Below are 21,762 nucleotides of genomic sequence, written 5' to 3'. Positions count from 1 at the left end.
TTTGAGGTCGTTAGCTGCATAAAGACACCTGTCCACCCCATACAATCAGTAAGAATATTTGTAAACATTCCAACTGATATGGGGAGATCACTGTTTGCAGATGATGGAGCATTATGGAAAAGAGGGAGAAATGTGGGATATGTAGTCAAGAAAATGCAAGATGGTATTAATCAAGTTGAAAAGTGGGGAACAAAATGGGGATTTAAGTTTTCAGTGGAAAAAACAAAAGTTATGTTCTTTACAAGAAAGAAAGGTAGGGAATGGAATTTGAAATTGTACGGAAATAATTTAGAAAGAGTTGAAAAATTTCGTTTTTTGGGAGTGTATTTTGATGTGAGATTAACATGGAGGGAGCATATTAGATATGTAGTAGATTAGTGTAAAAAAGTTATAAATGTCATGAGGTGTATTGCAGGATTGGGGTGGGGAGCGGAGGTTACATCGATGAAATGTATATAGCCTTAATAAGATCAAGGTTAGACTACGGAAGTATTGTATGGTTCTGCAGCCAAATCTGTGTTAGCAGACTTGGATGTTATACAAGCTCGGGCTTTAAGAGTGTGTATAGGAGCGGTTAAAACCTCCCCAGTATGTGCTCTCCAAGTTGAAGCAGGTGAAATGCCATTGTGGTTGAGGAGGAAGCAGCTGGGGGCTAATTATTGGGTCAATTTAAGAGGACATGGAGATAACCATCCAACAAAAAGGGTGCTTCAGACATGCTGGGAGAAGGAGACATCACAAAAAACAGGTTTTGGGTGGACAGGGGATCAAATGGCAAAAGATACAGGAGTATATGATAAAGAGTTTGGCATAAATGTGGTGTGGCCTATTAGACCTGTTTGGGAATTAGAAATACCATGTGTAGATTTGGAAATACTTGAAATTAAACGCAATAATAAGAATGCTGATTTAACTAGTGTATATTATAGTTATGGAGAATGTAAGTATAAGGAAGGTATTCAGATTTTCACAGATGGGTCAAAGGACATGCAAACAGAGGCAACAGGATCTGCAGTTGTTGTTCCTAGGTATCAGGTGGAGATTAGTAAAAGAACATCTGATTGTCTGAGTGTGTTTGCAGTTGAACTGTTTGCCATATTGATGGCGTTGGAATGGACAGAACATATTAATGAGAAGGAGATCTTAATATGTAGTGACTCTGTAGCAGCTCTTATAAGTATAAAGACGGGTACAACTAGAAGTCATCAAGATCTGCTGTATGAAGTGTTATTTGCGAACTCAAGAATAGTTAGGCAGGGGAAAAATGTAATATATCTGTGGGTACCTGCACATGTGGGAATTCAGGGAAATGAGAAGGCGGATAAGGTGGCAAAAGAAGCAGTTAAAAAAGGAGATGTTGAAGTCAACATTAAATGATCAAAATCAGAGGGGAAAGGCATAGTGTGGAGAAGTATAAATCAACAATGGCAACAGAGCTGGGATAATGCAACAAAAGGGAGACATTTACACGAAATCCAAAGCAAAGTAGGTATATCAAGAAGTAGGGGAACAAAGAGGAAAGAGCAGGTGATAATGAGCAGGCTGAGAATTGGGCATAGCAATCTTAATGGCACACTTTTTATAACAGGAAATCATCCTACAGGAATGTGTGAACAATGTCAGGAGGCTGAAACAGTAGAACATATTCTTATAACATGCAGGAAATTTATTCAGGAAAGACAAGAAATGGTAACACAATAAAAAAAAATAAGATGGGTAGATAATACAGTAAAAAGTTTATTGGAGTATAGAGACAGTGTGGAGGGTAGGAAAGTGATATTTGGTTTTCTGAGGATGACTGGATTAGATAGGAGGATTTAGTATGAATGAGAACAAAGGGTAAATAAAACCGAAAGGTGGCAGTAATGCAACTCAAAGGATGCCAGCTGCCTTAAAAACCCAAAAAGAAGAAGAAGAAGAATCAGTAAGAATCCAACTACTAACATGGCCAAGACCAAAGAGCTGTCCAAAGACACTAGAGACAAAATTGTACACCTCCACAAGGCTGGAAAGGGCTACGGGGAAATTGCCAAGCAGCTTGGTGAAAAAAGGTCCACTGTTGGAGCAATCATTAGAAAATGGAAGAAGCTAAACATGACTGTCAATCTCCCTCGGACTGGGGCTCCATGCAAGATCTCACCTCGTGGGGTCTCAATGATGCACCACAAGGCGCTGTTCACTTGCAAAACTCAAGCTTCTGGAGTGCACATACGTCTAAAGTAGTGAGTTTAGGTATGGGGTGCAGAGCCAGTGGTTGTTCTGCATAGGTAAACATCAGTGCCTTGAATTTGATGCGAGCTTCAATTGGCAACCAAAGCAAGTTTGAGGAGAGGTGTGACGTGCGCTCTCTTCAGCTTGTTAAAGACCACTCTCGCTGCAGCATTCTGGATCAGATGCAGAGGTTTGGCAGTGCATGCTGGAAGGCCTGCCAAGAGAGCATTACACTAGTCCAGTCTGGAGTTGGAGGAGTTGTGTAGCATGCTTCGATAGGAAGGGCCTGATCCTCTTAATGTTGTATAAGGCAAATCTGCAGGACCGATCAGTTCTAGCAATGTGATCTGTGAAGTTTAACTGATCATCAATATCAACTCCAAGGATCCTGTCTGTCCTGGATGGAGTTATGGTTGACGAACCTAGCTGAATGGAGAAGTTGTGATGAAGTGTTGGGCTGGCTGAGGCCACAAGCAGTTCTGTCTTCGCAAGGTTGAGCTGAAGTTGGTGGTCCTTCATCCAGCAAGAAATGTCTGTCAGGCAGGCTGAGATGTGAGCAGCTACTGTCAGATCATCTGGCTGGAATGAGTTGTATGTCTTCAGTGTAGCAGTGATTGGAAAAAAACATGTTTCTGAATGACAGATCTTAATGATGACATAGAGATGGAGAAGAGAAGTGGTCCAAGCACTGAGCCCTGAGGTACCCCCGTAGCTAGATGTTGCAACTTAGACACCTCACCCCTCCACGACACCCTGAAGGACCTAGCTGAGAGGTAAGACTTTGGAGTGCGGTTCCTGAGATGCCCTTCGTCATGAGGGTTGACAGGAGGATTGGTGGTTAACTATGTCAAAAGCAGCAGACAGATCCAGCAGGATGAGTACTGAGGATTTGGAAGCTGCTCTTGCCAGTCTCAGAGCTTCAATAACTGAGAGCAGGGCAGTCTCAGTTGAGTGGCTGCTTTTGAAACCAGACTGGTTGTTGTCCAGGAGGTTGTTCTGTGAGAAAGGCAGAGACTTGGTTAAACACAAGTGTTTTTGTAATAACTGGAAGAAGGGAGACCGGACTGTAATTTTCTAAAAGTGCTCGATTTAGAGTTAAAAAAACGGTAAAATTAAATACAGCATAATCTTAATTCATATCTATGGAAATGAATTCAATGTAACATTATTTAGCAAACTGATTTCAACAAAAAACATTTAAAAGAAAAGAAAAAGGTTCTAGCACAGGTTGTACTGCAATATGGCAGCACCCTTGCTACTGTTAGGGGGTAACAGTTTAGGACACAAGGACCAGATGTTTGAAAGAAGACCCGGAGTCAGAATTATAATAAATTGAAGAAAAGTTTTACTGAAGATTGTTTGCACTTTCATCAGCAGAAGTCAGCTTCAAGACTCACACAGGAGTTTGTAGGCCGCCCCGCTTACAGTTACAAAGATCACAGCAGTTATACCCTTCACCAAGGTCTAAGCTACGTCCTTGCTTCAAGTTGCAGTTTCTGATTGGCTAAGAAATAGATTAACATAATTTTCCACACATATTCCGATAGACTGAAGCATATCTCCATCGATTATGCAGCTGACACTTGGACCCTGAAGTTAGGCACGCCGTGACCTTCCTGGTCGCAGATTTGGGTTGCTGGGCGCCAGGATGTCCAGAACAACAACTCAGTCAATCTCCAATAATGCCAGTGGTTCCTTAACCTGCAACCAAGAAGACTAACACACACACTGACACACAGCTTTTCCAAGGTTGGATTTGGCCAGGCTCTAACTATAAACAGTAGAGTCGTTTCAAAACATCAAGATAATGCGTTATTTCTCTCAAGGAGAACTACACTTTAGTCTAACTGGAAAGTAAGGTTTTAACAAAGAGATGGTCCCTTAAACTATACACTTCATTGACCCCTGTGACCATAGTTGTCAGAGTACCCTAGAAAAACAGATGTATTTATTGACACATGTTGAAGACCTTTCTCAAACAAAACATCTTTACATTTTTCATTTTTGGAAGCCGGGCTAAATGAGCAAGCACTGTTACTGCATTCATATCAAATACAGACATTAGAGAATACATGAAAACATTTCAGTGATCACACTGGTAACTTCTATAACAAAGTAAAATCTCACAAGCTTATAGAAGTCATTCAACTCATGTGATATTTAGAAGGAAAAATAATGATTAATACCTTATAATCACTCATTACATACATTGAAGCAGCAGTGGATTCCAATCCACCCCCTTCACTACAAACGTTTTAACAAAACATAGTTTTTTTCTCTTTTAAATGGTTTATCATGCTTGTTATATAATTTATGATTAGAGTGGAAATCCATTTACTAAATAATGTTAACTTGACTGATGGCTTCATTTCCACTTTCAAATATGAACCAAACAAAGATATGACTTCCCTGTGACCCTTACCAAAGTTTTTTTTTTTACATATATAGGACATAGATTGTCAAAAGATAATGTCTTGGAATAACTTAATTTGCTTAAAGAACAGAATACCATGTTCGGATGTTGCTAAAGTTATCTTGACCTATCAAAACCTGTAGAAATGAAATCAACTGATTGTCCATTTGACTATAAGTATTGTTTCTGTATCTTAAGTAAGTTTGAGGCTGGATCCTCTTACTCATTTTCTATGGCCTTTGGAAGTGGGGAGAACTTTGTCTTCAGTAAACTCTCTGTCAACTAATTGAACTTCAACGTTGGCTCCTGTCTTCATTGAGCATAATGATCTCTTCATAGATCAGACAATTTCTGAAGATGCCTTATATTTAATGTTCAGTTGTCGCACTATCCATTGATTTGGTTTATTCTTTATTAAGAATTGACTTATATTGTTGTCTGAGAATCAGTTCATCTTATTAAATTATTTCATAATACTTTCTTCAAGTTAACTATTAACTGTCAGTAATCAGTAAATCTGTGTTAACTGCATCTAAAGTGCATCACGGTCAAACTGTCCTCCAAATCATGAGACCTGATAATGAAAATTAACTAAATGAAATTGATTATAAACCGGTCCAGACACAAGGATCACAGACAACATCAACCATGAGACTTTCTTCGAATGTTTGAAAACGATTTTGAATGTGTAAGTTTTTCCAAGTAAATGTGTTTTATCATTGTTTCTCCTGTCTTACATAATTTATGCTGCATGTTTATCAAAGATCAGCAAAGAGACAGGAAGTTTCAAAGTTTCATCTCAGCAGGAAAAGTGCTGACACTAACCCAGCTGTGCACTGCTGCACAAACAAAAATTACTGGATGTTAAGAGAACCATGCAAATAAATCCACATTGATCATTGATTCTCTCCAAATGAATGCTTTAAAAATCACGCTGTCCACAGTCCTCTGATACTCAGTTGGTTGTATTTTCTTTTCAGTGTTGCACCCAGCCCCCTCTTTCTGTTTTAGGGGAAACAGAAGTCTGGAATGCAGTTCTTTAACTGTTTCCTCTCTGGACATTTTTAGCAAAAACAAAAGTTAACTTTGTGTTTTTTTCTTCTTCTTTTAACAACAGAGACATGAAGTTTTTGCAGTGACATAAAAATTGCAGTGACATAACAAAATATCTAACGCACTTAGACTTTTTTTCAACTTAAAGTTCTTTCAAACACATTATGGAGGTTATATATATTCTTGCTGATGCGTGTAAACCCTGGGTGAATACGTGAGCTATTAAAGTTTTTGAAACAGAGACAGAGGGACCTTTGCCCTGCTTTTAGTCAGGAAAAACAAGAGGAGTATAAATAGGAGAGGCTGTTTGGGAGCGGGTTGTTTTTGTCTAGAATCAGCTCAGAAAGCATCGCTGCTGAAGTCTCTCAAGTAAAATAAGTAAGTGTACACTCCTCAGTTATGAGATATCTTATTCTTTTTGCTCTTTTTAGTTCTTTTGTAAAACAACATATTTGCATTACTTATGCATTTTTTTAAACTATTCAGATATGCTTAAAAAATAGATGCTTGAGGTTTTAATAGGCTAGTTATATATTAATGCATTATTTGTGCGCCAGTTCGTGCACATTAGTTTAACTCTGACAACTACATGTTATTAATTTGCAATGTCCTTAGCATCTGGATAGACTATGGACTTTGCACCAAACTCGCGTTCATTGACTTTAATCAGAAAAATCTGGGGTAGTTCAAATGAAAATGCTGTCATCATTTACTCACCCTCAAGTTGTTCCAAATCTGTATAAATTAATTTTTTTCTGCTGAACACTGAAGAAGATATTTTGAAGAATATGGGTAACCAGACATTAGATGGACCCCATTGACTTCCATTGTATGAAAAATGGGTCAACATCAACTGTTTGGTTACCCATATTCTTCAAAATATCTTCTTTAGTGTTCAGCAGAAAAAAATAAATTTATACAGATTTTGAACAACTTGAGGGTGAGCAGCCTAAATGATGACAGAATTAAAAAAAATTTGGGTGAACTATCCATAATAGTTCCATAATTACAGGTACATGAATCTTGTGGCTAATATAAGAGCGATACGATCAGATATGGAATTGCTGAGTGGGCAGAAATTGTATTATGTGTGGACCAAAAGAGGCCAAGTTAAATATCAGTATTTTATCAGTATATTATATATCAGTATATTTGTTTTATATTGATGTAACATTTTAATATAATAAATAAAATATAAAAGTATACAAATATATACTAATGTGTTATCGTCTATTATATGTAAGTATTATTATATGACATTTTAATATAAAAATGAATGAAATATAACAATAAAATAATAATATACAATATAAGAATAAAATATGCATCTTAAATTTTTCTTGCTGATTGTAAGGTTTGAATTGTATCTGCATTTTACAGTTGAAATGTCTGCTATACTTTTAAGAAAAACTATTTTTCTTTTGTTTCTTTTTTATGAATGTGAGGCATAAACCGTTGATCTTTGTGTGTAGGTCAGTGGGCTTGTTGTTTGGAGTCATGTGGAAGGCGCTCAGCCTTACCCTAGCTCTCTGCCTCCTGGCGGGCTGCAGTGCAGAGAGCGAGACGGATGGAGCCCGCTGTAAACTTCCTCCTGTGTGGAAGGTTGGGGAGGTGGAGCCCATGAAGAACGCTCATGGACACGTGAACGTGGTGGCTTACCTACAGGCCAGCTGACTGTTCTGCTTGGAGCAAGCATCAAAGTGAGTCCAGACTTTTTATTGCAGTGATTATACTAACATTTTTAAATAGCAATGTTTGAAAAAGAACAAGTTTGATGAAACCTTGTTTTTCAAAACCATGTCACATTCTTGATAGTGTTTTCTCTGTACTGTTTACACAAGGTGTATTTATCTAATCCAACTTGTTGAATGTTCTTCAAGGCTTAATGACTTGCTCCTGAAGCTGGAGAACCAAGGTTATGTAAATATAACCTACATGGTGGTAAACAACCGAGATGAACGGTCCCAAAAACTGCACCACTTGCTCGAAGAAAGACTGTTAAATATCACCCTTTACGCCCAAGACCTCAGCCAGCCGGATGTCTGGCAGGCCGTGAATGCTGAGAAGGATGACATTTTGGTCTATGACAGGTTTAGCTCACAACTTATAAAGCTTAATTCACCCAATGAACATGATTACCATATTACTTTATCAATATGCCACTAAATACCCTTTTCTACCAGGTGTGGACGACTCACTTACCATCTGTCTCTTCCATACACCATCCTGAGCCACCCACATGTGGAGGAGGCTATAAGAAAAACCTATTGTGATGGTATTTGTGGAGAGTGCAACATAGAGGTAACCCCCATTTGATAATGTCATAGATTTTTCCCTAAACCTAACTAAGTCCTATCTCATCTGACCTAAGCCTACCTGGGCTGGGCCCACGGGCGTCGGAACCATTGTATATGGGTGGGACAAGACCCACCCACTTTTTAAGACCAATGATATTGGACCCACTTACTTTTACCGTCTCTATTTCAAATTTCTCTATTTCGCATTTGTCTGTTCGCCGTCAGTCAAATCCATTCCACTTGAGGAATTCCCTAAACTCCATTTCCGCTGAATCGCTACATTATATTTCTCAACGAGCCGCAACTGACGAAAGTAACCGCCCGTTGTACCCTTCAGTCAAATACTGCGTCGCAAACATCAATAACAGCTTTAAGTTGTCATTGCTGGCAAATGATGGTATTAGCGGGATAATCCACGGATAGCTGTGCATTTAATGCACGACGTGGAGGCAAAGAACCGCCTGACGTGAAGTGGAGTTTAGTTTACTTGTTTTAATTAAAAGGCACCAGAATACATGAAATGGTATTTACTCCAGTAACATTTTTCTGGGGGAGGACCCACCCACTTTTTTTTTTCTTCCGACGCCCATGGCTGGGCCTATAATATTTATACTCTAGCACGTCTACACATCGACGTCGGCTGGGTACTAATACCTGTTCCCGTAACTAGCTTACTTCCTGCGCAGGAATAATCGACAAACAGACCTTAGCAAATGTCCTTTAAATGCTTTAATCACGGCCGGAGGATCTCTCGATCAGTTCTCAGAGAATCTCCCCGAAGAAGAAGCAAGGCCGGAGGATCTCAGACAAATTCCATTGAGAATCCCACCAGCTAACACGAGTACAACAGTTTTTATAGAATAAGGAGGTATGGCAAAAATGTCATACTGCATTACATAATTTCCCCACAATTTGATTGGTTTTCATAGACAAACCCTTCTGTTACCAGGTAAAGCAAACTTTGTTTTAATGATTAAGTCATTGTTAATCACAAGGTTCAAACTTAGTCATCTGTCTAGTTTCAATTCCCAAATGTGTTATTTTTACACTCACACAACCAAAGTCAAAGGGGTATGGCAACACAACATACAGCATTCAAAAACACAGGACAGAACGTTTTAGTACATTGTGTTTCAAAGTGTTATCATGTTAGGCCTAAAAAGAGAAATACGGTTAGATGTTAGAAACATGGTTCGTTTAATATACAGTTTACTATTTGATCTATTAAAAATCTACCACAATAACCACTAAAAACATCATTTTAAAAATAACGTTTGTTTAAACGTTTGTTTGTTTCTTATTTAAATTTTTTATACATAAATGCAAATTTCATGGAAGTGATACAATTTCATAGAAGCATGAATAAAAGCATTAAACAAGGTTCTTTACATGGCATCTCCATGAAGAACCTTTAATATCTATGGAACCTTTCCATTGCAAAAATAAAATAAAAATTCTTCATAGTGGAAAAGGTTCTTCAGATTATTAAAAATCACACTAAGAAAAATGGTTCTTTAAAGAATTGTTCGCTAAAGGGATCTTTGGGGAACCCAAAATAGCTCTTGGCAAAGCTGAGAAAAAAAAAAAAAGCAGTATTTTCAATATGCCCTTTTCCTCTGGTCATTAGAGTTCACTGCAACTTGAAGAGTGCAAGAAATCCACAGATGTGAATACACCAGCAGAGGAAGAACGGCCTCACCATCACGATCATCATGAACACGGTCATCACGACGGTAGTGCGGAAAGGCATGGTGGCTCCCACCATCACCATCCTCACCATCACCACCACGGCCAACAACAGGTTGATGTGGGTCAGCAGATCCTGGCCCAGATTGACTTTGGTCAGGTAGCCGTTAAACAACCAGTGATGAAACGACCTTGAGCCAAGCACGCTAGGTGAAAAGTCCAGTTCAGCTGACAGCAGGGGGCAGATTCTCCTGTGGCCAGCTGATGCTGACACTGACGACAGCTCTTTGGTGGGGAGGGCAGTGGGCGCGTGGCAGGCCTCTGACACTGTGAGGAGACTCTTCCAGCCTCCTGACACTGACAGGGCCTGAAGGCAGAGGACAACAACATCAGGGAGACCTGACAGTGACGTCCCGCCCACCCCACTGAATGAGAGCAGTCGCAATCAACCTGAGCCTGACCAGCAGGGGACGCTAGTTGAGTATGACAAGAGAAGTAAACAGGGCCGTTATAGCTTCACGGAAACATCAGTGAGCCCGGCACTGCTGGTCAGCGCTCTCGTTTTATCTACCAACTAGTATTTACACCTCAGCGTGTGGCAGCACTGGACCTTTGCATCCCATTCTGAACGATTCAATCTAAACAATACAATCTAAATAACCTAGTTTTGGATATTTTTCTGGTTAAATCTGTTATATAACAAACAAAACCATCTGACTTTAATGGGTCCAGTGTCTGTTTTCTTCTGAGAGTGTGTCAGGTTCATCATGTTATGTCTTTTCACCTCTATATGCTTTATGTGGCATTTATGAAGGCAGGTGCGGAAACTATGCTCTAGTGGTGCCTGTCCGATGTTAGGCCATACAGAGCAGAGGGCAAAGATCACATAACATCCTGTAACCTTTGCTATACCCAATCAAAGCTATGAAAATCTGGGGTATTAAAATCTATTTTGTCATTATTCTGGTATTCAAAAAGATGTTTTAGTTTAGCTGTGTGGAGATAGAGGTGGTAAAGTAGGCGGAGAGATTCTGATAATGAGAGTTTTAAACACTGTTGAGATACTTCATTTAAAGGTAATGGACCACTTTATGATCTATATCCGTTTTATTTTAGTTACTAACACAAATGTTGTAGGCGGGTCGTAAAATGTATATGCTCTGCATTACAAAAAGGGTAATGGATCATAGGGAAATTTACAAAACGTAACTTTTACTACACATTTATTAGAGAGGAGTTTGGGAGGGAGTAACTGGAAAAAGGTTTGGTCATTGTTATCTTGGGAAGGGCTGTTTGAAACATTTTACATACTTAATGAAGGTTTTCTGGAAAATCTAGTATCACCTGGAAGACCCGAGAAATTGTATGAAAATTGTGTGTTTGTGATGGTGCCAATGACATATGAATGTGAAAAGCAAGTGAAATGTAAGAGAAAAAACATGTTACTCAGATAAACTCAAATAAAGTTTAAAAAAAAGAGAAAAAAAAGTGTTTGTTTATCCACTAACTTGGTCAATGTACTTTGATTTTTTTACTTAGCTATATAGTTTAGTCACTCTGCCTCAAAACGTCTTAACAGAAATTTAAAATTCAAAATTTTGAATGATAACCTTGATAAATTAATTTATATATTTTTTAATTAAAATAATTTATTTTATTCGTTTTAATTGTATGATTAGTTATAAATCAATATTATGAAATCAATTTACATTATACAGTGAATTATTAAATTAATTGTTATATTGTAATATTGTTATCAAAATTATTTAAATATTTTTATATAATCAATATTTAAATCAACATTTGATATTTTATAAAGTATATATATATATATATATATATATATATATATATATATATATATATATATAATTTAAATGATTAATACATTTATTTCATTAATGACTTATAAATAGGCTACTGTTATAATTTATAATATAGAATTATTTGTTTTATCATTTAAATGTATATTTATTTAATTATTTTACATTTATTTTAACATTTTATGAAATCTGTATATGATTTCTAACCTATAAATACATGTTATTATAAATGTAATTGATATTTAATATACAATTATTAGTGTTTTATCATTTAAATAAATATTTTATTTAATTTATTTCATTAAAAGTATTCATTAATTTAAATAAACTATCGAAAATATATGAAAATATAACATCAAAACCTGTTGAAATTCAAAGTTAGTCTGTTAGTCCGTGTATAAAATGTGTCATTCTGAAATTCACCTACAGATGGCGCGCGCGCTTTGAATAATCTTTCGGAGACGTTGCTCTCCCTTTGAGAGCCTCTCCAACATTTTTTTCCCAGACCTGGACTCATGAGCTGTCTGCAGTGTTTCCTTCTAGACACACCGAAGTCTCTGTCCATGTGCGTGATTTACTGTCTCCTGGCAGAAAACAGGTAAAGAGAAAATGAAGGAGAGATTTTCTGCAAGAACAACTTGCAGTATTAATAGCAAGACAAAATATAAGACTCTCGGTTGCAGACTATGGGTTTCTATGCAGGATCCCACATATAAATCTAAAGCAGCATATCCAAATGTATAATGCCTTCTGTTGTTATATTTATCAGTGAGGTTTTCATCATCACTTAGCAAATAAATTCATGGATCCTCAGCTAACTAGCTTTGTTTTATTTGCTATAGTAGGCTAAATAGCAAATTTGCACTAAATAGATGGCCTCAATTCATTTAGAATAGTAACCCAACCTATCCATTTCATTGTTTTCAAATCAACGAGGGTGGTCTGGGTTGTGTGGACAATCATTTGACCCCGAAACATTTGTAGCAGAAGATCAAAAATCCACATTTCCTCGTTTCAACAGCCCTCGCGAGGCCATGTAAATGCCAACTCCTTTAAGCACATCTCAAACCTGCAACGCAAAAGGTCAACAAGCAAGTGTCGAGGTGATAAATGATCAGGGTGGGTGGCTTTGATAGGCCTAATTGTCCTGAAGATCCAGTGCTGGGGAGCAGAGACTCATGGGCAATTACTTACAATGTCCTGAGAGGCGGACTGTGAGAGTGGGCTACACAGATTCAATCAGCCTCACGCAGTGTTGCCAAGTACGCGCCGCTCGCCAAATTGCCTGATTTGCTTTCCCCATCAGCCGAGGTCCCGTTGCTTCTGTATCCACTTAGCAGAGACCGGAGAGCTTCTATCTGGTACTTGCTGGACGCCTGCTCTTTCCTTCTTTCCCAGTACATTAAGGCTTCGGTGTGTTGACCGTGGCCTTTATAATGCATTAGGCCTTCTCCACAGCATGGCTCTCATAATGTAGTTAAGCTAGTCAGTCATAAACATCACACCAACCTCATTCTAATGGACCCCTTGAGCTGTAGGTTACGGTTTGTTTTTCGTTTTCCATCACTACTCATATGAAATGAGAGTGAAGACAGCTTCCTGTTGAGTTATAAACTGGATTTTACCTATGCCTGAAGGAGATGATTCATTTATTCATTTCATAAACATCATGCCTGGATCACAGTAATAGTGAAGTATTTATCATTCTTATTGTTGGGAGAGGTTATTCAAGAAATACCTGGAAATTGAATACTTCCGAGAAATAGGAACAAGAATTTTTATAATTTTTTTGTTTATGCAGTACAGTTCAAAAGTTTGGGATCGGTACGATTTTCTACTGTTTTTGAAAGACTCAGCAAAAGTTACATTTGAAAAATAACGGTTTTCAATTTTAATAGATTTCAAAACGCAATTTATTCCTGTGATGGCAAAGCTGAATTTTCAGCATCATTACTCCAGTCTTCAGTGTCACATGATTCTGATATAATACGCTGATTTGGTGCTCAAGAAACATTTCTTAGCTTTGTTGAAAACAGTTGTGCTGACCCCAAACATTTGAACAGCGGTGTGCAGGCGATGAGTGGAATGGTTCTTCTTACAGGTATGGAGACTAATCGTGGTTGAGACGGATGGCTGGAACAAAGAACACTGGAGACGCTGGAGATCATTTATTATTATTATCAATGTTGAAAACAGTTTAGCTGCTTAATTTTTGTTTTTGGAAATCATAGTACACTGTCATTCAAAAGTTTGGGGTAAGTAAGAAAAAAAAGAAGAAGAAATTAATACTTTTATTTAGCAAAGGCACATTAAAGGTGCAATGCGCAAGTCTCTGAGTTTTTGCAGAACTATGCCCCCTCTGGCGACAAGCGAAACTGCAACCAGAGGTGTGCACCCTCATGGACCACACACACGCATGAGCACGAGCTGTTCATAACCAAAGGAGCATCAGCCGCACAAATCTTTTGTTTACAGTCATAATGTCTTCAGAGGTAATAAAGTTATAAATCTGCAAGTCATTTTAAATATGTGAAAGGAAAGACATTTGAGTAAATTACACACTTATGTGTGAGGGGAAAACGGGGGTAGTAGAAAACTTCGGTTTTTGTTTCCATCTACGTTATCTCCATGTTGAACTGTTTTATGTGTTTACTGTATCCACTTATGATTGTATTATTATGGAAACACGTTCATGAACAATATTATATTATTACTTTGTTATTACTTTGTAAAAGCTCAAAATAATAATCATACCATACACAGTTGGTCAACAAAGTACACTCAAATGTCTCAAGGTAATATTCCTAGATTATTACATCATTTGTTGTCATAGATTTGCCGTATCCGACATTAGAGACTGGGCTATATCTTACCGTTTTATCAAGAAAAAAGCCAACTGAGGATCCCGTTTGAGCCCTAGAGCAGACCGGAGATTCCAACGAACAGTATTTATATCGTTTTTACCTTTTGTACACAGCCACGTCCAAGTGATCTGAGGGCGCGGGCGCTTCCTAGTGTGTGCAGACCGGAGATCTCTCCATTTGTTGAAAGCCTTCCCGATGTTGACTCTCGTCTTATTCCGACGCCTGTGGCACTAGAAAAAAGTTTTCTTTTCTTTGTCTTACGTGGAGTTTGCGTTGGGGTTTGGAATGAACTACAAGCCGGTCTCTTTGAATCCATCTTCTACTTTTGTCGAAAGTTGACTAAAGTTTTGTCGCTCGAGTTGTCTTCGCTGATACGGAGAATGGCGGCGAATACACAAACCTGCCAGACATAGCCATGTGAGCGTGAACGCGCATGACGTCACGCCCAGTCTCAAATTCCGTCCCGAATCCCTCTTATTTATTTTACTGTACAGGATTATAGAGGCAATCGCAGTGATCAGAGAAGGGCTCATTCAGCCCATCAGGCAATTGTTTAAGCATGTATGGGTTAGAAAAACGGGTATTTTTAACATGAAATGTTGCGCAATGCACCTTTAATTTGTTTAAAAATGACAGTAAAGACATTAGTGAAAATAATAAATATTACAAAAAAGTTATATTTATAATAAATGCTGTTGTTTTGAACTTTCTATTCATCAAAGAATCCTGAAAAAAAAAAAAAAATCAGTGTCCTCAAAAATATTAAGCAGCACAACTGTTTTAACATCTCATAAGAAATGTTTTTTTTAGCAACAAATCAACATATTAGAATAATTTCTGAAGGATAATGTGACACTGAAGACTGGAGTAATGGCTGATGTAAATTCAGCTTTGCATCACAGTAATAAATTACATTTTTAAATATTTTACAACAAAAACCAGTTACATTTACATATTTGGCAGACGCTTTTATCCAAAGCGACTTACATTGCATTTCAAGGAACACATTTACATTCTTATCAGGTCTTGCTTTCCCTGGGAATCGAACCCATGTAGGAGCTACAGGAACATTTACAGTTAATTTAAATTTACAGTAAATTTTACAGCTAGAACTCATTTAAATTGTTTTAATATTTCACATATGACTGTTTTTACTGTATTTTTGATCAAATAGATTAAGCCTTTGTGAGATTAAGAGACTACTTTAGAGAAAACCTTAATGTTTCCAAAGTTTTGACCGGTACAGTGTATATATAATATGGACAATATGTTTACTAGAACTCACTTTTAAAGGTTTATTTCTATATAAATGCAGACTCTTGGCTGCCCATAATGCAAGTATAACACTTTTTCCTTATTTTGCTTGGTAAAAATTTTTTAAATTCTGTTAACATGCTGGAGGGTTTTCCGTTTGTTGTTCACAATCAATCTTATGTGCTATTTCAGTTCATTTTTACCTGTCTGCTCACACCTTGAGGAAAAATATGCTTGTATAGCTGAAATGTATATTTTCACAGTAACACTCAAACGCACAGTACACACATTCATCCAGTACAGCACACCGAGATTAAATTAACGGTCCATGTCATTAAATAAAACACGAAACAACCAACAGCATACAGCCACAGATAATCAAATTGTTTGAAGCTATCTTTATTAAATTGAAGAAAACAGAACAAAAGCAACTGCTGCAAATTACGTTCATTTGAGGTATGACGAATTCAACCAATTCCAAAAGCAAACCGTACAAATGTTTCAATAATAAACCTGAATCGAGTTCTTTATAACGTCTCTAATAATGCTCAGCGGCGTGCATCCATGAGGCAAACACATCATTTGAAGAAAAATTGGCATAAAACTGCTCCAAAAATATACAGCCACATACAGGACTAAACATAGGCCTACAGAAGATAAAATGTACTATAGCATGTCTATATATCATGTGCATTTGTCAGCTTGCGTGTTCAGACAGACCTATGCATTTTAAGAATTTACCCAAAAGACAGAGATTCATGAGAAAATGCTACATGAGGAGGAAAGAGAGAGGAGCAGCAAAAGCTAAAATGCATATCGTACACCACATATCATGAGAGCTTAAGACATTTCCAATAAAACATGAACATGCTGGTTTCACAGCAATGGCAGCAGCAGAGGTGTATAATACTTGATATTTCTCAATAAGGCAATATCTTTACATATAAAAGAATGGCACGTTGCTTAGCACAGTGTAAAAATTGACTACATTATGTATAGACCCATTATTAATCATATATATATATATATATATATATATATATACATATATATGTAAAAAATATATATACATATATATGTAAAATAATAAACATGTGCTGGACTTCACAAGTGAAATCATTACCCCTTATCTATGCTTTACTATTACGGATTTAGCTTATGTCCCGCTCTATGTGTATGGAGGCACATAAAGTGTGGGCTGGGTTACTATTAAAATATCTATTATGTGCGAGTAAATTTCTGCATGTCATAATATAAAAGTAAATATCTGAACTGTTTTTTCCCCAAACGCAAGTTCAATATAAAAAAAACAATACTTTCTCCTGTACCATACAATTTGTTTTTTTCACTACACCAATATCTACACTACATATATCTCTGATATGAGCTTCAGCATCAAGTCCTCCCTTCTGGCTCATTGTTCAACAGTTTTTGGCTCCATTTGTCTCAGGCGTACCTGTGTGTTTGCACAATAACAAAGGCTCAGCATCATAATTACGGGAGTTCATTCTACTGCGGAACAATAGAACACTTGAGTTGTACAAAATAAATTATTAAATCAACAATAGATTTGATTAGCCTGAGCTGTTATTATGAAAACACATACATTGCCCTCCAAAAGCAATTTAAAATCTTTCTCAGTAAACAAAAACTGTGGGTCTGAGACGATAAAATAACTCCATAATTTGCGTGTGGACTGTCAGCAACTTAAAGGTAGGGTATGGGATTTGCAAAACGGCCGGCAGATTTTGAAAATACACAACTCAAATGGTCCTACCTTCTTCCCTCCAACGCTGGCCCTGACTCCACCCATTCATGTGGAGGGAGGGGGATGGGGGGAGGGGGGTATGGTACGACCGTTTGATTGACGAACTTACTGTCCAATGATTCTAGGTGGTCTTGGAAATGATTGGCTGGAGTTTTTCGAGTCCTGCCCATTCCACAGATTATTAAATTGCTTAATTTTCATTTCAGTGCTTCTAACTCAGTGGCTGTAAGTGGGTTAGGAATAGGATTTCAAGTGATTTTGGACAACAAAAAAATGGACAAAAAAGAGAATCACATACCCCACCTTTAAGGACACGTTAACCTACGTGTAGGTTGAAAATAACAGCAGATTTTAGACCTTTCACATACTAAGGAGAAAAAACTGACCAAAAAGTCTGTCGTAAACAAGCAGGTTCTGTTCATGGCATCTGTACAGACCTGGCAGAACATCAACAGGGTAGATCAGTTGTGTTATGTGATGTCTGTAAATAGAGTCATTTATGAAGGTCAGCTCACCCAAAATTAACATTCTGCCATTTTTATGTTCACAGTAACGCCGTTCTTAACCTGTATGCTGTTATTTTTTTACTGTAGAACATTAAAACAGAACTGTGAAGAATCTTCCTCGTGGCTTTTTTCTATACTATGACACTTCATAGTGACCAGCTCTGAAAATAAAACCCAAAAATGATCCATAGGTGTCCTGCCGCCCTATATTCCCTGAAGCCGCTATTCAATGGAAATCTTTCAACTGCTGGATCAGCGAACCGGAAATGTGATTGAATTGTTCTTTTGAGTTTGTTCTTTTCAATTAATTCATTAATGGATAAACTCACTGACTTCATGACCCAGTCTGAATAGAACTAAAGTATTAGTGAATAATGGCTTCAAATATGGTCTGTTCTTCACGCAAAGATATCAAATGACATCAGGTGACTTGGAATATTGCGCATAGTCATACCGGCCACTTTTATGGGCCTTACTTTTTTAGGGGTTTTCGGTCACTACTGTCTTTGCAAATGATGAGACTAAAATCTGCATTAAAACTGCTTAAATATAGACAGAATTATCATTTTCGGGTCATCTATTTCTTTCGTTTTTGTTGGCATATGCAATATGAAGTATTAAGAGCAATTCATTATGTAAAAGAAAACAAAAGAAACGGTTTGTGAGACTGTCTGAATACCTCTGGAGAAAGTCAAACGCTTTTGGAAGGCACTGCAACTACAACAGACACCTAAAACAAGTTAGGACCCAGTATTCAAGCATCATAGGCAAACCCAGGACCAATTAAGCTCCTTCTTCACCATCATATACCTCCACTGTGTTTCTCTAAAAACAGAGAACAGGTAAGAGTGACAAAGCGCTCAAAATAAGCTCATCTATACAACTTCACAAGCAACACTTTTTCTGTACAAACTTTTCAACAGCATACAATTACATCTGTGAGAAATCCACCGACTAGGTTTTCGACATGTGGCTTGAGAACTCTTAACAGTCTATGATCGCAAATAAAAAATCTCCAGTTATTATTTCTTATATTATAATGCATTATTTCATAAAATAGCTCTAGTTAAAAGCAGCTTTGTCCCGTCATTGAGTAAATTATCCTGGCAAGAACGATTTAGCTTCATTTGATGGCCAGTCTTTGTGTAATACAACAAGTCCAAAAATTGGCACTTCTTTCCCAGCTGTTAACTCCCATTGTAAATGCATACATTTATAGTGTCTCCGTCAATATAAAACTGCTACATGTACAAAGGTAAAATATAAGAAAACCTGCCATTCGGTTTGCATTGCACAGCAAAGACTACAAACGCTTAATTTTGGACTATTCCCCTGGATACATTAATACAAAACAAAGACAAGTTCATTTCTCGCTCTTTGAACAAGACAAGGTAACAGCTTGTTCTGTGGGCTAATATCATTACAATCACTTGTCTCGACATTTTCTAGCAATGATCGCAAATGTTACAGTCATATATAGTGATGCTAAAATACACAACCCCATTTCTTAGCGTTTTCTAAGTTTATCTATCTGGCTATGGCAAAGGATAAAATGTGCAGGATGGATGCAGCGCACAAAATGGCTCCCATTCATTTTTCTCCTAAAAAGATACAAAAAAAAAAAAATGAGTCTCGTTCGTCCACAAAACGAAATGTTTCTGGTACTGTGATATGATGCAATGAAATATATTTAATATTCCATTTACGAGCAAATGTGGGTTGATGAATTGCGGTAAAGTGATGCGTCTTTTATCTGTGTGTAAACAATTTTGTATAAAGATATGTTTGAATTGATCTCATCAGATATTTTTCATCCCAATGCCACTACACCTGTAACTTTGTAATAATATAAACACATTTTCAAAATGGTTCTCTGACACAGCAAGCGAGCACATTTCTGTAGTGATTTTGCATGTAACCAGCTGACGTTTCTGATTGTAAATCGATAACGCATTATAACTCTCTCGGCGAGCTAGCGTAGCACAACTGCAACAGCAGAAAAGAGAAGAAACGTTTTCAGCGTAGTCCATTTTGTAGCGTACAGCAGAGTAAATCCATGTGCAGAATTCCCAAACAAAATGCTATATCCGTCCTGTGTTGTTCTTGCAACTTTGGTTTCCAACAGTGAGATTGTACAACAAGACCATCGACTTTGCGCTTCTTGGTCTCTTCATGGAGTCAGGTTTCCCAGAAGGTCTGGGGTGAGGTACCCCATAGGCATGGTTGGCATCGCAGGGAGGTGTTTGTTTGGGCTGTGCGAACAGGCTGTGGGCTGCGAGGGAGGAGGATTCAGGAGGAGGCTGTGCTGGGCGTCCACTTCCTGCACTACAGTATAGTCTGACACTGGTGGCAGTATGGGGACTGGAGGAGCTTCGGGAAGCAGGTACGGTGTTTGGGAATCGCTGGCGGACACCAGGTACTCTCCATTCCAGAGGTTCCCCTCAACAGCCAGGGTTGGGAATGATTGGTACCCCTGCTCAGGACCAGGGCTGGGCGGCACGTCGGCGGGAAGCTGCCTAGCCGTGTTCTCTGAGGTGTAGGCTCCGTCGGAAAGCAGCTGGAATTGCATCTTCTTCTCGTTTTCTTCCTCTTTCTTTTTCTCTGGAGAGCTGTTGAGCTGTCCAGGTGAGAGCACCACTCCTCCCGCTGGTGTGAAATCACTCACTTGGGCATAAAAGTCCATGTTAACCCAGCTGGGCACAGCAGGTTGTGTTTGAACAGGCGTCTCCACTACTTCTGATGTCTGCTGCACACCGAGGTCAGGGATAGACGAGCTGCTTCTCGAAACCAGCGGGTGCTGCTCTCCCCGTCCAGAATGGCCAGGCAGAAGGGAAGCCATGTCCTCAGGATCTGGGATTTCTGGGTCGTAGCAGCTAGCACGACCCGAATCGTCGTCGCTTTTGAAATTAAGGACGTGAGAAGAGCCCGAGCGAGACAGGCCCAGCAGGTGTTGCGTATCAGAGCCATCGTTCTTCTCTGCAGAGTCGTCAAGGTCCAGCTGGATGAACTCCACCCATGGGTCTTCATGATAGAAGTCCGGCTTGTACATATCTTGACTGCTCAGCAAAGAATTGAGCTGGTCCAGCTTTCCATTCTGTTTGTGAAGGAGAGAATATATAGTGTTATTAAACAGGACCTACAACAGTCCTGTATGCAAACAATTAAATAAAACAAATACACTCATTTTCAAAATCATTTGTATTATTGGATGCATCAAAAACAGCATTTCCATGTGGGCATTCGTGTGTTTGTTCTGGGGTGTAATTGTTTACTGCTTACAATGGACTCTAAAAATGGAGTATGAGGGTTGTTAAACTAAGTCCCAGTGCTTTCTGGAAGGAGAAAATTACTGGAGAATGGCCACAACATGTCAACAATTATGACCTTTTCAAAACAATCTCCCTCTGCAGCGATTCCTGCCATTTGCAACTCATGCCAGATTCGTAAACAGGCAAAATTTTACAATGCCGCAATTTGAACAATTCTAATGAAAGACTTTGCGTTTATGTATTCACCTCTCATTGTTTTGATGATAATTGCTGTAATGCATTTTAGAATGTGCAACATGCAAGGCTTAGCCTAATGCCTTTGCCATTTACAAAAATTTACTAAGAATATCTTCTTTTGTGTTCAGCAGAATAAAGAAATTCATACAGATTTGGAACAACTTGAGGGTGATTAAATTATGACAGAATTGTCATTTTTGGGTGAACTAAAATTTTTCTTCCTATCATATTTATAAACAGAAAAGCACCAGGCATTACATTTTCCATTCTATCCATACTGTATTACACATGGTTATAATTAAACAAAACAAATATAATTGGTATGAAAAAGATTAACAAAATGATGAACATACATGAAGACTGAAATGCGAAGTCTTATGT

The 21,762-nt window shown here is 38.0% G+C and overlaps 2 protein-coding genes across 2 annotated transcripts in view; one reads left to right on the top strand and one right to left on the bottom strand.

The window, feature by feature from the left end:
• Positions 1 to 5,678: 5,678 nt before the first annotated feature.
• selenop (selenoprotein P) lies at positions 5,679 to 11,167 on the top strand. The gene is made up of 5 exons (XM_084087313.1): positions 5,679 to 6,055; positions 7,150 to 7,377; positions 7,558 to 7,767; positions 7,861 to 7,978; positions 9,602 to 11,167. The coding sequence occupies exons 2-5, from the start codon at positions 7,175 to 7,177 to the stop codon at positions 9,923 to 9,925; spliced, it is 855 nt and encodes a 284-aa protein (XP_083943439.1). The 5' UTR covers positions 5,679 to 6,055; positions 7,150 to 7,174; the 3' UTR covers positions 9,926 to 11,167.
• Positions 11,168 to 18,472: 7,305 nt separating this feature from the next.
• ghra (growth hormone receptor a) overlaps positions 18,473 to 21,762 on the bottom strand; it is a 33,451-nt gene continuing 30,161 nt past the window's right edge. The window contains exon 9 of the mRNA XM_084138824.1: positions 18,473 to 20,969. Within this exon, the coding sequence (XP_083994950.1) occupies positions 20,046 to 20,969 (924 nt within the window). The 3' untranslated portion in view covers positions 18,473 to 20,045. The remainder of the gene's footprint in view (positions 20,970 to 21,762) is intronic.

Source organism: Abramis brama (genome assembly GCF_963993115.1).
Source record: "Abramis brama genome assembly, chromosome: 16".
Classification (NCBI taxonomy): Eukaryota; Metazoa; Chordata; class Actinopteri; order Cypriniformes; family Leuciscidae; genus Abramis; species Abramis brama.
Note: the sequence above shows the minus strand (reverse complement) of the source record. Positions and strands in the feature narration are given on the sequence as shown.